At 62.7% G+C, this 20,767-nt stretch overlaps 1 protein-coding gene across 3 annotated transcripts; it reads left to right on the forward strand.

Annotated features, from left to right (window-relative positions):
• The first annotated feature begins 1,724 nt into the window (after positions 1-1,724).
• Positions 1,725-6,839, forward strand: HRAS (HRas proto-oncogene, GTPase). 3 transcript variants are annotated; one of them, XM_058526127.1, is made up of 6 exons: positions 3,656-3,724; positions 4,949-5,110; positions 5,301-5,479; positions 5,586-5,745; positions 5,851-5,932; positions 6,407-6,497. In XM_058526127.1, exons 2-5 carry the CDS (start codon positions 5,000-5,002, stop codon positions 5,911-5,913), a joined length of 513 nt encoding a protein of 170 aa, XP_058382110.1. In that variant the 5' UTR covers positions 3,656-3,724; positions 4,949-4,999; the 3' UTR covers positions 5,914-5,932; positions 6,407-6,497. The 3 variants fall into 3 exon arrangements, with proteins under 3 accessions (XP_058382108.1, XP_058382110.1, XP_058382107.1); XM_058526125.1 differs by lacking the exons at positions 3,656-3,724; positions 5,851-5,932 and adding an exon at positions 1,725-2,243 and having other exon boundaries at positions 6,407-6,839; XM_058526124.1 differs by lacking the exon at positions 5,851-5,932 and having other exon boundaries at positions 6,407-6,839.
• The last annotated feature ends 13,928 nt before the right edge of the window (positions 6,840-20,767 follow it).

Raw genomic sequence — 20,767 nt, forward strand, 5'->3', positions numbered from 1 at the left:
GAGTCATCGCTGGGGGTAGAGCCAGAAGTCTGCCCGGCACGTCCTGGCCACCTCCCTCCATCCTGGGTGGAGGCCTTACTGACCCCACTTCTGCACTCTCCCGCCCTTCCCGGATTTTCTTTCCTGCTAAGATTGACCCCTTCTACAACCCTCGTGTTTTACGACTCATTCAGTTGAGTGAGTGCCTCGCCCCGGGACAATGTGGGCTTGTGGACAGGATGCTCCCTTGCCGTGTCCACAGTGGGCAGATGAAAGGCTCTGAAATACTCTGGAGGAATCCGTGAAGGCGGCAGGTGCACCTTCTGGCCACCACTTTCATCTCTCAGCCCCCTGTGGACATTCAAGGTTCATCCTCTCCATCATGTCTAGAGACCCCACCCCCCACGGCCAGGGGAGTGGTCAGCTGGGTTTTGACAGAGGCGGTGGGAGAGGGTGCTGGGCCCTGGGACAAGCTGCCCAGGCTCCGTGTGCCTCAGTGGCCTTGTCCGGAGAGTGACCCATACACTGAAGATCCAATGGGGTGAAGGCCGTGAGGTGGCTCCCAGTGTAGAGCCTCTTAGAGTTTCCAGCAGGATTTCTTTCCAAAAGTTCCCTCTGCTGCCTGCCTTTCTCCAGTTGGTGAAGGGCCCCAAGCCTCGCAGGAGGACCCCATCGCCCTGCCCCCTGGGAAGATGCTGCCCACCCCACGCTGCCAGCCTCAGGCTATGGGGAGGGTGTGGGCCAGCCAGGGTGCGGCCCTGGGACACCCCTGGGCAGTATAAGGGCCGAGTCTGCTGCCCTCTTCCCTCTGTGCCCCCAGAGAGCAGCTGACAGAGGTTCACCCATGTACCGGCCCACTCAAGCCTGAAGGTCTTGGTGTCCCAGGAACAGGGCCTGGGTTGGAGGCTGTGGCTCCCATCTAGACACCGTCCCTGCACGTTCATGCACTGGGCGGAACCTGTCCACTCTGTTCATGGCTCTGCTCCCACCCTGCCCTGCCCCTCCATGAGTCCCCCAAGCCCCCCAGCATGGAAACCTGGGGGCCTCTCTGTCTCCACAGCCTCTGGCCCCGCTCATGGACTCTCTGGGTCCCCTCCACCCCTCCATCCCTTCACCACGGTGGGGAGGGCCTGCTCCCCTCCTAGGTCCTCACCAAGGAACCCCCAGAGCAGAGTCTGGAACCCTGCTCCTCTCTCCCCCAGAGGCAGGGCTTGGGGCCCTTCCTGTCCTGGTAACTGGGAGCCCCGAAGAGCCCGGCCGGGGAGCGTGGGCAGAGTCCCCGGGGGACGAGATTTGACATCTGGGGGCCTCACTGAGTCCCCACTGGCTTTGCTGCTTCATCCCCGCTCCCGCCCCTCGGCCTCAGTTTCTCCTCCTGCACGGGGGAGATAGCGAGTCCTGCAGCCCGAGCCCCAAGATGCCCTGGGCTCTCACCTGAGGGGTCGGCCCCGGTGCCCAGCCCTGGGCGCCCTCCGCCGCTGGCGGGCGCTCTCCGACTCCGGGTGTTCTTCCGGCCGCGGGGTTGCGGGGCCTGGCGCCATGACAACGGGGGCGGGGCTTTATTTGAATAATCAAATATTCATACACCGCGGGAATCTCGCAGGCCCCGTGGGGCCGAGCCACGCCTCTTAGCAACGGTTGCTAGGGCAGGCCGGCGGGGGCGGGGCAGCGGCGCAGGGTTGGGGACTCCGGCGGGTGCGGCCCCGCACGCGCGTGGGCGCCCGGCCAGCTGGGAGGGAAGCTGGGGCGGAGGTGAGACGCCATCAAGCCGGGGGGCGCAGACAGGCCAGGTGTCAGCCCCCTGCAAAAGTGGTCTGGGGTGGAGACGCGCGCCCGCCTTTCGCAGGTGGGAGGCGCCCGTGTGAGGGTCTTCCCGGAGGCCCTCGCCCTCCTGCGCCGGTGTGAGGGTCTTCCCGGAGGCCCAGGCCCTGCGCGATTTACCTCCGCCTGCAAGTGTAGCCGATGCCACGACAAGAGGAAGCGCCGTAGGAGAGGATCCTCTGCGGACGAGGGAAGTGCGAAGCTGGACACCTGGAGAGGAGTCCTGAGTGTCCGCACCCGCAAGGAACGCCATCACCCGTTTTCATTTATCCGCCTTTACTTCGTGTCTACGCGCGTGTCTACGCGCGAGCCGGGCTCTGTTGTAGCCGCGGTGCAGGGCGCGGGACGGCCAACAGGACACAGCCACGGCCCGTGGGGTCGGCGCCGTCGTGGGAGCGAGGGCGGCCCACAAGGGGCCCGCCAAGGTCACGGTCAGCAGTGGGGTGAGCTCCAGGGGACAGCACCGAGCCGGCGGGGGAGAGGATGGTGATGGGAGGGGGTGCTGGCCGAGGACAGGGAGGTTCAGCCTTCTGTGTAATGCACCATTCTTTCTTGTAAACAAGGAGGGTGTGTTTATGCGTTACTTTGGAATTTTTTAAAATGTCAAGAACATATCTTTTCGAGAGTCTTGAAAGGAGACAGGACGTGCATGTTTGTGCTTGGGGTGGGGGGAGACTCCAGGTCACCCCCCATGGCAACTTTTGGATTGGCTTTGCTGGGTACCGTTTGTTAACTGGGCCAGACGGTGAGCTTCTGCAGGGTTGGAACCCCCGGGTTTGGGGGGGAGCTGGGTGGGCCGGTAGTCTGCTGGGCCTGCCCAAGTCGGGGGAGGCTTGTGGTGAGGGGGTGCTGGAAAAAGGCTCTCCTCGGAGCCTGGGCGGGGCTGCGCGCTGGGTATGTGAGAAGCAAGACGCGGGCACGGGGTAAAAAGATGGAGTCAGACTCGCTGATCCACGGGCTCAGACGCACCCACTCAGACGCGGCGCCCCCGCACCGCCGGGCCCTGGGCGCACGGCTGGGCCGCAACGAAGGACCCCCCCCGAGGCTGCCAGGCGCCCTGGGGGAGATGGCGTCCGTCTCGGAGCCACCTGCGGGGAAGGGGATGCAGGGCAGCCAGGTCCCCAGCCACTGGGGGTCCCAGAATTCCAGCGCGGTTCGGGCCTGCTTCTGGCACCAGACCCTCGTCCCTGAGGCCCCCTGCCTTCCTCCACCTCAAGCCCGGGGGCGTGCGCGGTGCTAGGCCTGTGGGGTCCACCCAGCCTGTCCCTCCCGCTCCGGGCCCCCGTGGGTGGGCGGCAGGGCGCGGCGCGGGGCAGGCCTCGGGGGGCGCGGGAGCGCCTGCGCGTCAGCGAGGTGCCGAGGAGCCCGGCGCGGGGCTCCCGGAGCAGCGCAGGGGCTCGAGGCTGACCCCGGCGACCCCGCCCAAGTCCACACCTGGCCGCAGACCCGCTTCTGCGTGGGGTCTCTATCTCCCCGCGAGTCCGGCCTGCTCCCAGGAAAGTCCAGGCCATCCCCGGAGAAGCGGTCACCCCCGGCTTGCAACCCCAGGCCCCTCACTCGCCTCCGGCGCCGACCGAGCTATCCCCCAAGGCCGCGGCCCACGAGGGCCACCCGGCCGGGCACCGCCCTCAGCGCCGCTCCCGGAAGCCCCGCCCGGCCGCGGCCCTTGACGGGCGGGCCGCTCGGCCAACCGGAGCAGAGCGCGGCAGGGCGGGGCGAATTTTGGGCGGAGACCGCCGCGCGCGGCCAATGGCAGGCTGCGCCGGGCTGACGGACGGGCGCGGGGCGGGGCGTGCGCGGGCCCAACCGAGAGTCCTCCGCCCGCGACCGCCGCCCGCAGCCCGCGCCGCACCCGCCGCGGCGTGACCCCATGCGCCGGGCGAGCGGCGAGCCCCGGCTCCGGGGGCAGTCGCGCCCGTGAGCGGTGAGTGCGGCGGGGGCTGCGGGGCTGCGGCGCTGGGCGCTGGAGTTGGGGCGGGGGGCCAGGCGGGGCCGGGCGGGGTGGGGAGCCCGCTGTCCTGACCGGGCGCGCGGGGGCGCAGGTGGGCCGCGGCGGCGGCGGCGGCGGGGGTGCTGGGCGTGCCGGCGGCGGGTTCCCCCTGCCTGGCCCAGATCAGCTCCTGGGCGCCGTGTCCCCGGCCCTGTCCTCCATGGGGCCCTCGGGATGTGTGGGGGCCCTGAGCTGAGGCCGGCCTAGGGCCAGGGCGCTACGCCGGGTCTCCCGCCCGCCAGAGGCCCCAGGACCCTTCGGAACACCTCTTTACCCGGTGGCCATCACGCACACTAGGCGAGTCTGGGTTTAGGAAGTCACTGCCCACTGTCCCCTCAAGGGCACCCTCTCGTTAAACATCACAAACTGAGGACACCCCAGCTGGGGGCCTGGGTCCCAGGCCTTTCTTCTTCCTCACCTGTCCCCCGGCTCCCACACCTGCTGTGGGTCTTTCCTGTTGGTCAGCTTCTGCTTATGGGAACGCTGGCCCCCACCTGGCCTCTTTAGCTACCTTATTTTCTCCAAAGTTTTTATGGCCATAGAATGCCCCTGGGGTCTCCTTCATTTTAACGTGTGTGGGTCTCCTCCTCCTTGGGATGGAGGTTGAGCCCAGGAGGGCAGGGGTTCCTTCTGTCTGCCTGTCACCTCGTGCCTGGAACAGCACCTGGCATGCAGTAGGTGCCCAGTGAATACTTGTCGAATGCACCAGCATGCCCAGTGGGGCCTGGAGCCCGGTGTTGGCTGGCACTGGCCTGCCTGGGCACGCTGCTGTGCGCTCCACGGTGACAAGACCTGTTCTAGTAGGGAGGGGGACTGGTAACCTCAACCGCGGGCGCCTCCACTCAGGCTTTCTGCCTACCCAGCAGCTTCTAATTTGGGTGCGTGGTTGGGAGATGCTCTCGGCTGTCACCCTGCTTTTGGGGGTCAGCTCCCTGCCTCTCCCACACGGTCATGAAGTGCAGCTGGAGGCGGGGCCCCTCTCCCATCCCTGGGCTGGAGGTGCCACAGCTGAGTGGCTGGGCCCCCATTCTGGCTGCCATCCCTGTTACCTAGACGTCCAGGCGCAGAGGTCAGGCCAGGCCTGGGCCGGGCAGCCCAGGGAGCTCAGTGGGCCTGCCCCATGGGCCCTGGGCATGGCTGATGTGGACTCCTCGGCAGGGCGGACAGGAGATCACTGCAGTGCCTCCTGCTGCAGCCTCTTGAGGAGCGATGACAGAATATAAGCTCGTGGTGGTGGGTGCTGGAGGCGTGGGAAAGAGTGCACTGACCATCCAGCTCATCCAGAACCACTTCGTGGACGAGTACGACCCCACCATTGAGGTGAGCCGGGACGGCCCTGTCCCGAGCCCCGAATCTTGATGTGGGCTTGTCTTCCAGCTGCTACATAGGAGGGGGTCCCCTCTCCATAGTACCCCAGGGGGAGGGGCACGAGAGGTGCAAGGGTGGGGCTGGTGGTGTGAGCGCCCCATCCGAGGAGGCATAGGGGTCCCTGAGCAGTGTCCTCCCACAGGACTCGTACCGGAAGCAGGTGGTCATTGATGGGGAGACGTGCCTGCTGGACATCCTGGACACAGCAGGCCAGGAGGAGTACAGTGCCATGCGGGACCAGTACATGCGCACTGGGGAGGGCTTCCTCTGTGTGTTCGCCATCAACAACACCAAGTCCTTCGAGGACATCCACCAGTACAGGTGAGCTGCTCGCCGGCCCTCAGGGGCCTCCCTGTTCTCTGTCTGCGTGCCCTGGATGCAGCCATGCCTGCAGCCTGCCAGCTGGCTCACACCTTCCTCCTTGCAGGGAGCAGATCAAGCGGGTGAAGGACTCGGATGACGTGCCCATGGTGCTGGTAGGGAACAAGTGTGATCTGGCTGCGCGCACTGTGGAGTCTCGGCAGGCGCAGGACCTCGCCCGCAGTTATGGCATCCCGTATATTGAGACATCGGCCAAGACGCGCCAGGTGAGCTGGTTCTCCACCCCACAGCTAGCCAGGGACCCGCCCCTCCCCGCCACACCCCGCCCTGGCCAGGGGGCAGCGCTCACTGCCCCCTCTCCCTTGACACAGGGCAGCCGCTCTGGCTCTGGCTCCAGCTCCGGGACCCTCTGGGACCCTCCGGGACCCCCGTGACCCACCAGCCCCTCGCGCTGTAAGTCTCCCCGGACGGCAGGGCAGCGAGGGAGGCCAGGGCCGGGGTGTGGGCTGACACAGCTCCAGGGGGAGGGGGAGGTCCCTGGAGAGAGCTGTCCTGAGCCAGGCCGGAGCGGTGACCCTGGGGCCCCATCCCCTCTGTCCCCAGAGCACCCTGTGGGCCCTTGTCGGCCCTGACCCCTGTGGGCTGTTGGGGACAAGGGCAGTAGTTCAGACAGGAGGTGAGCACAGGGTGGTCAAGCTCGGAGCCAGACCCGGGGGCCACCCTGTCCTGGGGGGGAGCTGCTGAGGAGAAGCCACCTGATGGGGTGGCCCTGGGCCTACAGGATGAGCAGGGCCTGCCTCCCTGTGTGGGGGTGTGGGGGTGGGGAAGGGGCTGGGATTCTGCTTGAGCCTGCGGCAGGGGACCGTCGGTCTCCTAAAGGCTGGGCCTTCAGGCTGAGTCCCCCTCTGAGCTGCTGTTTCTCCCCAGGGCGTGGAGGACGCCTTCTACACACTGGTGCGCGAGATCCGGCAGCACAAGGTGCGCAAGCTGAGCCCTCCGGACGAGGGCGGCCCGGGCTGCATGAGCTGCAAGTGCCTGCTCTCCTGACGGTGACACTGCTGCGTCCACTCTGACGTCCCTGCTGGTCGTTTGTGCCCCGCCCGGCACAGATGCAGGGCCCGGAGGTGCCGGATGTGGGGAGGAGGTGCAGACGGAGGAAGGAGGGGAAAGGAAGGAAGGAAGTGCCACTAGAGTGCGGCCAGCCCAGGGTCGGTGGACAGAGTGACCGCAGACCTCCCGGGACACTTTGCACAGACTGTCGCGAACTGACCCCACCGGTCCCCCCGCTGTCCTCTCCTCCAGCCCTGTCCTGGCCCAGCGGGCACAGGTCGAGTCGCAGTAAATTATTTGATGGTCTTGAGCCTGGCGTCTGGCCGAGGCTGGGAGGCTGTGGTGCATGTGGCCTCGCACCAGGCACGGCGGGAACCGCAGCTCCAGCTGGCCGGCAGCCCCTCTGTGAGAACAGCTGGCAGAGGCTGGTTAGGGGGCCTGGGTCGCACCACCCTCTGCGTCATGGGGCGTCTGGTCCATCCTGCAGAGAGTTCTGGGCGCTACAAGGTCAGGCCGGTCTTGCATTTTGGCAACGAAAACACTTTATTGGCCTTTAAGAGTGAGGGACCTGCCTCCGACAGTGTTCTCCAGCCCGATCTGGAGCAGCAGCTCTCGGGTTCTCGGAGCAGGGCCCAGCGCCATCAGCTCGGCTTCTGGGCTCTGCCCCATTGCTGCCAGGTGTCCACTCAGGGCCCCGGCGTCTGGCCGTCCCTGCCACCTGGAGGGTGTGAGGGTGGCGCCGGCCCGCCTGCCCCTGCACCCCGTCGCTGCGGGGGCTTGTTGCTCCTGGAGCTGCCTCAGGTCACTGACGTGGCCTTGTGGGGCACGCCCAGGCCCCAGGTGGCCACAAACCTCTCAGAGAGGGCTGGCCCTGCTCTGGGCCAGAATCCAGCACTGAGCAGGGACACAGGTGGCTCGGTGCCCTCTGTCTTCATCCCGGCTGGGGGAGCGCTCATGGCGCCCCTGCCCTCCCAGGGCCCGGGTTCAGGTCAGGCCAGGCCCCTCTGCGTCAGGGACTGGTGCTGTGTGAGGGGGGCACCGTCCTCCAGGAAGGCCAGCGTGAACAGATGGTACGCTGCTGCTGGCTGGGGCTTCGGGGCCACTGCCCTCTCCATCACCCTCCCCTCCAGAGGACCTCAAGCCTCCAGCTTCCCCATGGACCCTGAGGTCAGGGGGTATCGGGGACGGCTGGGGCCTCGGGGCAGCTCGCCAGGCCCTGCCAGGGCTTCATCTCCGTCGTGCTGGTCACTGTCCTGAGAGGGGTGTGGGCTGCAGGCGCCACAGGGCAGGAGGGGTGTCCGGGGCACAACGGCTTGGTCTTCCTCCATCTGGACGGGACCTGTCGCTGGGGCTCCAGGGGCGTGGCAGGGCTGGGCCTGTTCGGTGGCCCAGGCAGGTGATGCAGCGAGAGAGACCCAGTGTTCCAGTTCAGAGCTCACGTCTGGGGGCCACCTGCCCGGGGCTTCCTGACTCCCTGGCAGGTTTGGGAGGGAATAGAACCTCCGCGGCTGCAGCCAGTCCCGAGAGCTGTCCTGGGCTGGGGGCAGGCCGACCAGACCCGGAGCCTTTGAGGCCCCCAGAGAGGCCTGTGCAGCCATGGGCCCTGTGGAGGCCCCATCACGCTGCTGCTCCTCGGCCTTGGGGACAGCCTGGGTGGGCGAGGGTCCTGGCTGCTCACGCTGGGCGGGTAGGAGGGGGAGGGCCTGCCTGTCCCCTGTGGGGATCTGCTCACACCCTGGTGAGGTGAGGAGGGGCCTGGGCTCTGGGGACACTGGCTCCGGGCCCAGGGGCACCGTGGGGAACTCCTCCGGTTGTGCTGAAAGTAAGCAGACTGGGTTAACTTCTCCACCAGGCCGTTGGGCCCGCGCAGGGTGGAGCCCGTGGTGTCCTCGTGGCTCCTGCGTGGCTGCCCTGGCCTGACACTGAGGACAACCCTTCAGGCTGCTGATCCCGTGTCCACAGGGTCAGCCCTGACACCTAGCCCTGGCCTGGTTTGCCGAAGCTTCTTAGAGCAGAAGAGGGGATGGAAGAGGGGAAGGCCCTGGGGGCTCCCCACTATGCACTGCCCCAAGAGGGTGAATCGGGAGAGGACTGTGCCCTTGAGGCCTCCTGAGGGGGGGCAGGTCCCACTTCATCCTCCGAAGCTCCAGCATCGAGGCCTGCAGGTGCCTGAGCACGGCGTCGTCCTCCAGGCCCCGGGCTGGGACAGCCTGTCCTGCAGGAACTCCCGCAGGCCTTCCAGGGGCAGCTGCAGGAGGCGTTCTAGGAGAGGGGTGCGCGTTGGGCCGGGGGCCCCCATCACCCGGGCTCCCTTGTGTGGACGGCTGCCGGGTTCTGCTGTGCCCAGGAGGGCCCCGGGCAGTGCCCACCCCCTTGCTGCCGCTTCTCCAGAGGGTGCCCTGCCCAGGTGGGGCTGGAGCAGTGGGCCACGCACCCCGGCCACACTCAGGCTCCCACGGACTCGCTCACTTCTCTGCACCTTGAGGATGGTGAGGCTGTGGCGGTGAGCACGCGCTCACCCTCCAGGATGCAGGTGTCCCAGAGCCTCAGGGTGAGTGAGAAGGGGGTCTGTGGGGACAGCAGGCAGGGGAGGGGCAGCTGAGCAGGGCCCAGCACGGGGTGAGACCCCCCCATCTGCCCCTGGTGCCTGCAGTTGACAAGTCCCGGAGCTCCTCATCTGGGTGGACTCATCCCAGTGGGGTCACGGTTACGGGATGAAGGTGCTCCCCGCCAGGACACTCGGGGACCTAAGGGGCTGGCCCACACGACTGCTGACCTGGGGGCAACAGGGACTGCCCCCCACCTGGCAGGAAGAACCCGAAGGAGCAAGATGCTGGCTGCAGAGTGGGCCAAGGGCTCGTCCACACCCCAGGCTGACCCGGCCTTCCCTCCAGGAGCTGAGGTGGAAACAGCCCGTCCCCGGGGCCTGGGGGTCCATCCTCCTGGAGGAGGGCTCTGGGCTTTCCCAGGAGCGGTCCTGGCCCCATCAGCCCTTCTAGCAGGGCCTGGCTTGTCTGGGGTGGGGCTGAGCTCGGCACTCCCCAGACACCGGGGGCAGGGAGTATCTTGGGCCGGGATCTCCCTGGCAGCCTCACCCGGTCAGGGAAGCACTGCAGGAATCACCTGGTGGTGTAAATGCCAGTGGACATCTGCTCCTCGTCCTCACGGAAGGCCAGAGCGTGCTCAGGGCCTGCCACCGCGGCGCAAACCCCCCTATTACAGGGCCCTCTGCAGCCGCTCCCAGGGGCCGAGTAGACACACTTCCCGAAGCCCAGCTCAGCCCTGCTGGTTCCTGGCCCCACAGGATCAGGAAAATGAAACCAAACTCTCAGCAGCAGGAGGGCCGGGCCCACCTCCCCTGTCCCCACCCCTGGGACAGCGCCTGGGGACGAGGCCAGGACGCTCCTACTCACCGTGTGCTGCTTCCATTTTGGGAGAGCTTTGCTGAGAATATGGTCATGATGGGCCTGGAACCGTACCAGTTTTGGGAACCCCGGAATGAAGAAACCTGAGAAGCCCCCGGGCCCCAGCCAATCAGAACCTGCTCCCAGCGGGGTGGGGGTGGGCCACTGGCAGGTGCCCCCCGCTGGACCGAAGGCCTCCTCCCTGCCAGTGACCCTGCCCTGTGTCCACGGCCTTCCACGCCCTTGCTGGACACCCTCTTCCCAGAGAGCAGGACTGCCTTTAGGGCCCGGGGTGGCCAGGGGCAGAGGACCGCCTCACAGAGGCTCAGCTCTGCTGGTGCCCTGTGCTGAGGGTCAGGCAGACAGCCTGGCACCACCCCCATTCCCGCTCTCCACAGTGGCCACAGCGGGAGCATGGGGGTCCCAGCACTGAGGAGCAGGGCATGCGGCCACGGGGTGGGTGATGGGAGTGTGCGCGGCCACCTCCTGGGCTCGGAGTGAGGCTGGGGGCACGCAGGAGGGGCGATGCTGCCATCTGGGCTTCGTCTGGCCATGGGCCTGGAGGGTGGCCGGGCAGGCGGCAGGATGTGAGGCAGGACCAGCAGAGATGTAAGAATCCTCTGGATGAGGACAGGCCCAGGCAGTGGCAACAGGACCCTGAGGGCAGCCTGGGGAGGCGGGGCCCTTCTCTGATGGGGAGATGGACTGGGTGGGGTCCCCGGGAAGTCCCACCGCTGGGAGAGCTCTGCAGGGAGGCTCTCCTGGGCTCTAAGTCACATCCAGCGGCCTGCAGCGGCCATCTACCGTGCATGGCATGCCTTTCGCCGGTCATCAGTTGGGCCAGCGCCCAGAAGGTGTCCTCCTCACTCAGGAACATGAGCAGGATGGCCGCGACCTGGCTCATGCCCTGGCAGTAGCCCGCCTCCTACAAGGGCCAGACACGCGTGGAAGGACGACCCGGAGCCCGCCTCTGTGCCCTCCCCTGCACTCGCGTCTCAGCTCCACGAGCTTCAGACAGACCCCTGCCTGGCCCAGGCTCTCTGGGCCCATAGGGTGGAGGTGAGGACGGCGGGGACCACTGAGATTCTAGGCCACAGGGAGACCCGCTGACCGGCTCAAGCACCAGCACCACAGCAGCCCGGTGCCTGAGCTCTGGGGTGTGCTCCTGGGGTCCCCTTTCTCAGATGAGGGAGAGGCGCCTCTGAGACGTGCCAGGGTGACAGGGACTCCCGAGGTCTGGAGACCGCGCCAAGACACAGGCCAGGAGCCTGACTGGGCGCAGGAGGACGGCTGGGCCAGACCCCGCTGTGGGCAGCCCGTGGGGTCGCTCAGCTGGTGTTCCTTGGGGGAAGCTTCATCCCTGCTGAGTTTCTGATGAATAACATGGCGTCTTCAGGATCCAACTGCAGTCTGATGACAATAGTGACGCTCACGAGGCCCCACACTGACTGGTAACACATGCCCGCTGAGACGAGCGGCTGGCATCCTCGCCAAGCTCCTGGGCTGGGGCAACCCCGGGGGTGAGGTCCCCTTTCCGGTTCTAACAGTGGAGTCTGCGCCCAGCCCTCTCCGACTCAGTTTAGATGAGCCGCCCCCTCGCTGCATCTCTGTGACCCTGTGAGCTGGGGTCTGACCCCTGCGTCCTGTCTGGTCACGGGTACTCGATTTAAAGGCAAGGACGGCGAGGGACCCCAGGCCTGGGGCAGGATACTCACGGGGTTGTACACGGAATAGGCCGTGAGGACGTGGAACAGGGCTTGCTGCCTAGGAAAGGACGACGGGGCTGTGCTGATGCTGTGTGTCTCGTTTTGTCTGACAAACGCTGACGACAGAACAGTTGTGGTTAAGAAGTCAGCCAAGAAGCCGTGACCTCTTCAGGGCACCTCAGGGTTTAACAATATTTTGGGGTACAGTCTACATACGAGGAAATGCAGATATCTCAGTTGTACAGTTTGATGAGTTTTCATCTTCACCCTCGTGTTTTAGTTTGCATACATCAAAGATCAGTCTTTCACCATGCAACATTATTCTGTTTGCTGTTGTCACCTCCCCTGTCATACATGAGCCCTGTGTACCCCCGGGACCCCTGTGTCCCCCGAGACCCCCAGGGACCCCGCTTGCCCAGTGGCCTCACTTGATGCCATAGCGATCCTGGAACATGATGTGGCTTCTGAAGGTGCGGTTCACATCCAGGTCAATCTGTTTGAGGTCCTGAGGGAAGAGCCTGGCCTGCTCCGTCAGCCTCTGTGGGCGGAACCGGGAGGAGGAGCCAGCATCAGAAACACAGAACAGGACCTGCCACCAACGTCATCCTGGACAGAGTGAGCTCTCTGGCTGGAATGTGAGTTTCCTGCGGGAACCTCATTCTTCTGCTTGTGTCTGAAGCCAGGGAGGGTCCTAACTGCCCACCATGCCCGCGGGGCCCACGTCCTGCCCAGCAGCCCTGGGGAGGGGACTGCCGATGGTCAACCCGTGGGCTCCTCCAAGGCCCAGACCCCCACCAGTTAAATAGGCAGGTCCAGGCCACCTGACTACTGCTCCCCACCCTGCACGGGGCCTGTCCAGAGTGACAGCGCCTGCCCGGGCTCTGAGCTTGCCCCCGAGGCTGCTCCCTGGAACCTGCTCCTGGGGCCCCGGCCCCTGTCAGGGCCCTGGGGGAGGCAGGACGGCAGCTCGGCCTCTGCTCCCCGACGCTTGCCTAAGTCCTAGAACCAGACACAAGGCGAGGCCGCTCTCTCTGCGCCCTCCATCTTCACCCACCCGCTCATTCTGTTCACCGCACGGGAATCTGGCAGCAGCCCACCCGCCGTCCCCACCCAGGGCCCTGAGGATGGGAGGGCTGCGGGGGCTCCAGGCCCATCTGCGGCACGGGCTCCCATCACCCTGATGCTAAACCACCTGGGGGGAGCTGGGCCCCACGGCCCTGACACCCCACTTTGGCCCCTGGTTATGGAGACAGAGAAGTTTCCTTGGGGTTCCACACAGTGGCACTGATGCGCACGTCCCCACTTTATTATTATTTTTTTTGTGTGAGGAAGATCAGCCCTGAGCTAACATTCATGCTAATCCTCCTCTCCTTGCTAAGGAAGACTGGCTCTGAGCCAACATCCACCGCCAATCCTCCTCCTTTCACACGTCCCCACTTTAAAGCTCTGGCTCACATGGAGGAACACTCGACCTCTGTGCGTTCTCTGGACCCAGCCACCCTTCTTGTCAGTTTACTCGTCCTGACTCGCAGGTGTTTGCAGAACGTCTTGACTTTTCTAAGTCTATGATCATTTCACCTGCAAGTGAAGATAATTTTGTGTCTTCTTTTTACCTGAGTGACGGTTACTTCTATTTTCTTGTCTGATTCTAAGAGTTAAAACTGCCAGAACAATTCTGAGTACAGTGGTGACAGCAGCCGTCTCTGTCTGTCCTTCTGAGGTTGATGGAAACGGCTTCAGCATTTCACGGCCCCCATAATACTCACCGTTGGTTTTTGTTCAATAGATTTAGAAATAGTTTATTTCTCCTCTTATATTACTTATGATTTTTTTACGATGTAGAAATGGCTCATGAACTGTCTTCACCAGCTTTCTGAATGCGCTGATGTCACGAGATGACGTTTCCCTTTTCATGTGTTCGTGTGCTATTTGGTCCCCTCAGTCTGGTTCCGGAAGACACCGTCCGGGTGTGAGGGTCATTCCTCTAATGCCGCACTTCATCACACCTGCTAGGATCACATCTAGACGTGTGCGTCCACAGTGACTGTGAAATGGACTGGCAGGTTTCCTCTGGCGCCCTTTACGAGGTTTTGGAAGTGGGGCCGAAGCCTCACGAAAATGGAGCTTCCCTTCCCCCGACCTGAGCCCGGGCTGGGGAGCCGCATCCACCACAGCCAGGAGCAGGCGCCTCCACCGACGGCGCCTCATCTCGTCTCTGGTTCTCCTTCACTGCGGGCTTCTCTTTTCGTCCACACGGGCGATTCTGCTTGGAAATCAGCTGTTTCCTCCGTTTTCCAGTGTCCGCCCACGAGCTGCACACAGCCTCCCTTGTCACTTTCTGAGCCCGTGCTGCCCGGGGCCGGGGCCCCGCTCCTCTGAACGCCCCACATTTTATCCTCTCTCTCCCTTTCGTCAAGCTTGGGAGCAGTTTAGCTGTAAAACTCGTTCTTCAAATAACCAGTTCTTGGTTTTCCTTATCTTCTCTACGTCTTTTGGGTTTCTACTTCATTTTGCATTTTTAAACTTCCTCTTCCTTATTCTTTTTCTAATTTTTTTCTAATTTTAAAGTTGAAGACATAGTTCTTTAATGTCAGTCTTTAGAAAATAAAACACCTGTTTTGGGGGGCTTTTCGTGAATTGTTACATAATTTGTCATTTCAGTTTTGGTATCAATGGCTCTAAAGTTTTGCTGCTGTGGTGAATAGAACGCTTTTCTTATAATATTTACCAGGTGACTGGTCAATAAGACGATGGTTTTCCTGATTTGTGAGGCCCCCTCGTGTGATGTCAGTCATACCCGTGTGTGCTGTAAGGAGAGACCCCGCTCCCCGGTCCACTCTCTTGTGGCCGATGGGCTCTGGCCAAGTCCCTTGAGTCCTTCATACGTGTCAGCGGCAGCTCTGGGCAGTGTCTCTAGGTTTTCACCCGAATCTGGGTGCATCTGGCTGGGTTCCTGGTCACAAGTTCAGAACAGACTCGGGCGCTCAGAAGCTCGGGGGGGTTTGTGGGTGGCTGTGCAGGGAGCCTGGAGGCCCAGACTGGGGACCAGGCGGGGTACAGACGTCCAGTGCTGCCCCTTCCTTCCTGGGAAGGAGCTGGCCTCGCTGGGCCCTACAGCGGGGCTGCAGGAGGGTCTGGCTCACCCTCCCGCCGGGACAGCACTCCACAGGCCAGCTCCTCCCGCCTCTCCTCTAAATGCCTTTCTTCCCCGTCTCAGCGCCCTGAGCCACGTCTGCGGGACCACGGGGATGCTGCGCGGCTGGTCACTAGAGCCTCTCTCATCCCGGTTTTATGGGGCCCTTTGAGGGTTTCACGATTAAGCACGATGCTGGCTGTGGTTCCACAATCATAGTGGATGGACGGACACGTGTGTACGTTTTTACCACATGATTCCTGGCTGCTTGTTGAAGCGTGACCCCATCACACCCCCTCGGGTGGCATTTCCCTGTGTCCAGGCTTCATTGGGCTGGTCCCGCTCTGTCTGGGCACATCACTGCCGTTTACCTTCAAGAATGCACAGAGGAGCACCCTCCCTGGGCCATGTGACCTGGGGGACCCTCGGGTGGAGATGGGGCTGAGCCCTGGGAACCAGCTGGGTGCAGGGTCTTCGCTGGGGGGACGGGAGAAGACCCGTTGCTCGTCCCATTAAGTCTTCTCTTTCTACCCACTCCACTCCTGTCTGTGGTTCCCATGTGTGTGGTTGCTTTTCCACTTTGTGGTTTCTGTGGGTGTGCTTCCTTGCCCTTTCCCCAGGTTTCTGTCCTCTGCTGTGTGACTGTCCCCTGCTCAGATGGGGGTTTAGTTGGATTCAGGGGGCGTCTGTCCATCTCTGGGTCCAGCGTCTGCACTGGGCCAAGCTGAAGACCCGGGCAGCAGGGGGGACGGGCAGGAGTGTCCAGGGCCCGTGATTCCGGGAGGGGCCGAGACAGCACTGAGGTCTGGCGAGGGGTCCCCGTGGCGCACGACCTACCCCCTGGCCCCCCAGCCCTGAAAGGCCTGGCCTGTAGGCGCTGCCTCTGCCGAGTGTGGAAGGGCTGTACCTCATGTTTCCCTTCGTTCTCCACCTTCACCTTCTCAAGGTCCAACAGGTGTGACCACACCTGACCCCGCACCTGCGGGGGCCCCCCCTTAAAGACCCGCCTGTGCATCTGCGGGAAAGAAGAAAGCTCTGGTGAGACAGGCCGCAGGGCGACTCTGCGGAGGAGAGGGAGTGTGCGGCATCTGGAAGATTCTTGCTCTGGGCTCCATGGCTTTGTGACCGGGGAACCGGGCAAAGGAAGGGTGACTGAGGGTCTGGTCAGCAACTAACACGCCTGTCAATCGTTTTTCAGACGAGAAGGAACGGTGTGTCCTGTTCTGCAGAGGTCGGTGTCCCTGTTCTGCAGATGTTACTGTCGTGCAGAGAAACTCACATATTTGCAGCAAGACCCTGCGGAATGTTCCAGCACCAATCATCCTAAAGTCACCTCAACTCACTGACATCTTAAATTCTCCTCCTCTGGGAGGGCCCAAGCAGCCATGTTGAGAGCAGTCGATGCATGCAAAAGCCTGTGTACCTGCTGGGCATGCGCCCTCAGTGAGCACAGTTGTTACACAGTTGTTACAAATAAAGCTGTTATCCTCTGCTCTCTTGTGTATAAAGTCCCCACCGGCACTGAGCTCGGGGAGACACTGCTATGGGAGTTATCCCCGGTGTTCCCCATCGCTGGTGCAAGCAATAAACCTTTCTTCACCTACTTCTGCCTTGGTTGTGCTTTTCGCCTCCGCACTCACCAAGAGACGGACCGACTGAGTTCGGTTACAGTTTCTCGGGAGACGGCAGGTCTAGCTAGAACTTGCCCGTCTCCCAACAACTAGGAGTGGACGAGGCTGTAAGGGACGTTGTGGACAATGGTCCCCGCTTATCCCTCCCTACGGGGCCCTGGGCCTGGGGTGGCCCTGGCTCTGGCCTCAGATCCTCTCCAGGTGAGGTGACCCTCGTGGGGTGGGCGGGTGGCTGCGGGCTGCCCTGGGGACCCAGGCCTGTCATCCTTTGGGGGCAGGACAGCATGCCACCTGCCCAGCGCTCAGGTCTCGACCTTTTTGCTGTCCTGGTACCGATTCCAGTCCCTCAGCATCTTCAGCCACTTGTTGGCTTGCCTGATGTCTTGGTGTTTTTGCTGGAAGATGAGAAGTGATGGTGTGAGCCCAGCTGCCAGCTTTCCTAGAGGGGCCCTGAGTGCAGTGTCCAGTCCCATTGGGAGCCCTGACGTGAACAAACTCAAAGGGGCCAGAAAAGGCGAGACCCTCTCCCACAGACCCGCTGGCCTCCACTGGGTCCCAGCCTCGAGGTGGGGTCCTGGTGGCCAGCAGGCAGTGACCTCTGAGCTGCACGTGGGTTTGGTAATCTCCCCCGACTCAGGACAACTCTGGGGTCGGGGGTGGCAGGACCGCGGCCCCACGCCCACGGCCACCTCCCGCCTGCGCAGCAAGGAGGGGCTCTTACCTTCGCCTCCTGGGTGGTGAGGCCGGGCAGCTCCTTCTCACTGGAAGGCAAGAGAAGCAGAGCCCTGAGGACCTGCACCAGGCCAGGGCCAGGGAGGGACCAGGCCTGCCGCCCAGAGCCCCCAAGTCTGGGCCCAGGATTCTCTGGAGGGAGAAAGGACAGGGGGCAGAGGGAGGGCAGGGCGGCCAGGTGCCTGTGGCTGGAGGAGGCGTCCTCCATGGGCTCCTGAGAAGGGTCGGTGCTGGCATGGGGGTGGGGTGTGCCCCGACAGCAGCCCTCAGGAGGTGACCCGCCACTGTCCTGGGGTTGAGCCGGCCTGAGAACTGTCCACGGCCCCAGGGTGCACCCTGTGCTCATCCTGCCGAGGTCTCCACGCCCCACACAGGGTCTGACTGTCCAGCATCCAGACCGCCTCCCTCTGCCCCGGCCGCCCACCCTCCTGTCCCTGACTTCACCCCTCTCTCGTCGTCACCACTTCCCCAAGTCACCTTCCGGGTCTCAATTCAAGCCGACTGCAAAGCTTGGACTGCGGTGGGCACCAGGGGACGAGGTTCTGAGCTGGGGAGACGGGTCCTGCCTCCAGAGAAGTGTTTCCACAAACGGAAACCATCCCAGAGATGGACACCCCTTCTCAGGAGGGGTGTCCAGATGACTCACGGCATAAACCCGAGGCAGTCTGTGACCTTGTACAGGGCGAGGTCAGGGTCTTCCTGAGGAGCCGCTGGAGCCCCTGCTTGGCGTCCCTGCAACCCAGAGGGGACACGGGGGTGAGGGACCCAGAGCCGGGGACCTGGGGGCAAGGAGGGAGCAGGGTGGTCCTCCCTCCCCTGCGTCCTGAGGCAGCCCTGGAACCTGTGGCCACGGGCACAGCCTGAGGGGAAGGACCCGCCTGCCCGAACGGAGCAGCCTGACAGCCTCACCTGCTCCTGCTGTGAGATCCCCCTGGGCCCCCCCTGTTCCTGGAGCTCTACCCCCACCTGGGCCATAACTGCTCTTGCTGCCTGTGATTCCCGCTGGGCTGTACCTGCTCACACCTGGCTATGACCCACCCTGGGACGTCCCTGCTCCTGCCTATGATCCCCACCTGGGACGTCCCTGCTCCTGCCTATGACCCCACCTGAGCCTCGCCTGCTCCTGCCTGTGACCCCACCTGAGCCTCGCCTGCTCCTGCCTGTGACCCCACCTGAGCCTCGCCTGCTCCTGCCTGTGACCCCACCTGAGTCTCGCCTGCTCCTGCCTGTGACCCCACCTCAGCCTCGCCTGTTCCTGCCTATAATCCCACCTGAGCCTCGCCTGCTCCTGCCTATGACCCCACCTCAGCCTCGCCTGCTCCTGCCTATGACCCCACCTCAGCCTCGCCTGTTCCTGCCTATAATCCCACCTGAGCCTCGCCTGCTCCTGCCTATGATCCCACCTGAGCGTCACCTGCTCCTGCTGACTGTGGTCCCCGCCTGGGCCTCACCTGCTCCTAGAGCTAGGATCTCCTCCTGGGCCTTACCTGATCGTATTGGGCAATCATTTTTGCTCTTTCCAAGGCCAGCAGGGTCTCCAGGTCTTCCTGCATGTCTAATATGCAAGACAAAAAAATCCAAATATTACACTCCACCAACCAAAGCTTCAGAGAACACACCCGCCTGCTCCCTGCTGGCAGCTCCCCAGTCCATCTGATGAGAGAGTGGTGAAGACCCGTAGCCAGGGCGGGTGGCATCCGGCTTGGCGGATCATAGGTTCCCACTCACACTTTCTAACAGTCCTGCTTACAGGCTACCTTGCCAGCCCCTGGGACCTCTGTCCTCATGAGGTTACAGTTCTCTTCAGAAGCTTTACGAGGAGCCAGAAGGCGGATCCGGGGCTCAGATGAGCTGCTGACTGGCAGCGCAGTGTGCACACTCCTGGCCCAGAGCTGCACCAAGCAAAGGCGCGTGTGGCTGCCGGCTGAGGAGGGGCTTCCTGCCGGCGCACTGGGAACCCAGTTCTGCTCTTAGACACCAAAGCACGAGCAACAAAAGAAATCACTAAACTGGACTTTATCAAAATTGAAAACTTCTGTGCTTCCAATGACACCATCAAGAAAGTGAAAATACGACCCAAAAGGAATGAAAGTGTGTGCGAGTCACCGATCTGATGAGGGGTTTAGTGTACAGAACATATGAAAACTCAAAACTCCACGACAAGAAGACAAATCGCCCCCTTAGAAAGTGGGCACAGGGGCCGGCCCGGTGGTACAAGTGGTTAAGTGCGCGCGCTCCGCTGTGGCAGCCCGGGGTTCGCCGGTTCGGATCCTGGGCGCACACCAGCGCACTGCTTGGCAAGCCATGCTGTGGCAGTGTCCCATATAAAGTGGAGGAAGACAGGCACAGATGTTAGCCCAGGGCCAGTCTTCCTCAGCAAAAAAAAAAAAAAGAGGAGGATTGGCAGATGTTAGCACAGGGCTGATCTCACAAAAAAAAAAGAAAAACAAAAAAACAAAGAAAGTGGACACAGGACTCAGACGTTTCTCCAACGTGATGTACAAACGGCCAGCAAGCACCTGAGAAGATGCTCAACAGCAGCAGCAGCAGCCACCAGGGAATGCAGACAGAAACCACAGTGAGACACCACTTCCCACCCCTGGGCTGGCCACTACCAGTAAGGAGAAAGAATGAGGTGGGCGAGGATGTGGGGGAACGGGAGCCTCCTGGGCTGCCAGCAGCAATGTCAAAAGGTGCAGCCATTGTGGAGAAGAGTTTGCGAGTTCCATAGTTAAACATCGAGGTACCACGTGCCCAGCAATTCCACTCCCAGGTATACGCCCAAGGGAAGTGAAAACAGGGTCTCAAGCAAATATTTGCAGATGTGTCTTCATAGAAGAACCACTCACAGGAGCAAAAAGGTGGAAACAGTCTAAGTGTCGATGGACAGAGGAACGAGTAAACAAAATGTGGTTCATACACGCAATGGACTATTATCCAACCAGAGAGAGGAGTGAAATCCTGATCCGTGCTACAACCAGGATGGACAAGCAGCTGAGGGAAAGAAGCCGGTCGCAAAAGACCCGTATTGCAGGATTCCACGTGTCTGAAATGTCCAGAATAGTCAGATCCACAGACACAGAAAGTGGGTCGGTGGTCACCAGGGGCCGGGGGAGGGAGAATGCGGGAATCTGCTGATGGGCCAGAGATTTCTGTTCAGGGCGGTGAAATGTCGTGGAAACAGTGGTGATGGTTGCACAACTCGTAAACACTCTAAAACCCACTGAAGTGTGTACTTTCACAGCTGAGTTTTAGGATTCGGGACGTTAAGAAAATGTGCTCTCAGAGCCGCTTCCCACGTCTCAGCCCCGGGACCCTGATGGTGGGAGCTGGGAAACCGCCCGTAGATTAAGAGAACGTTCGGGGCGCTCCCCCACAGACACCCCTTTGCTCCTGCCCTCTGAGTTTCTCCCTGGGCTGCACTAACCCAGGATGTCCCCACTGCAGGGGTCTGGAGACCAGAGGCCCTGGCTCGAGCCTCTGGGAGCTTCCACAGACCAGGTAATGCCCGGTCCCTCAGAGGAGACCCAACTCCCACAGGGACTCTATCCAAGAATCTTCACTGGTTCTGGCTGGTGAATCAGTGTAGACATCACCACCAGCGTGGGTGGGTTTGGGGAGAGGACTACATG

Source organism: Diceros bicornis, chromosome 31 (assembly GCF_020826845.1).
Source record: "Diceros bicornis minor isolate mBicDic1 chromosome 31, mDicBic1.mat.cur, whole genome shotgun sequence".
NCBI lineage: Eukaryota > Metazoa > Chordata > Mammalia > Perissodactyla > Rhinocerotidae > Diceros > Diceros bicornis.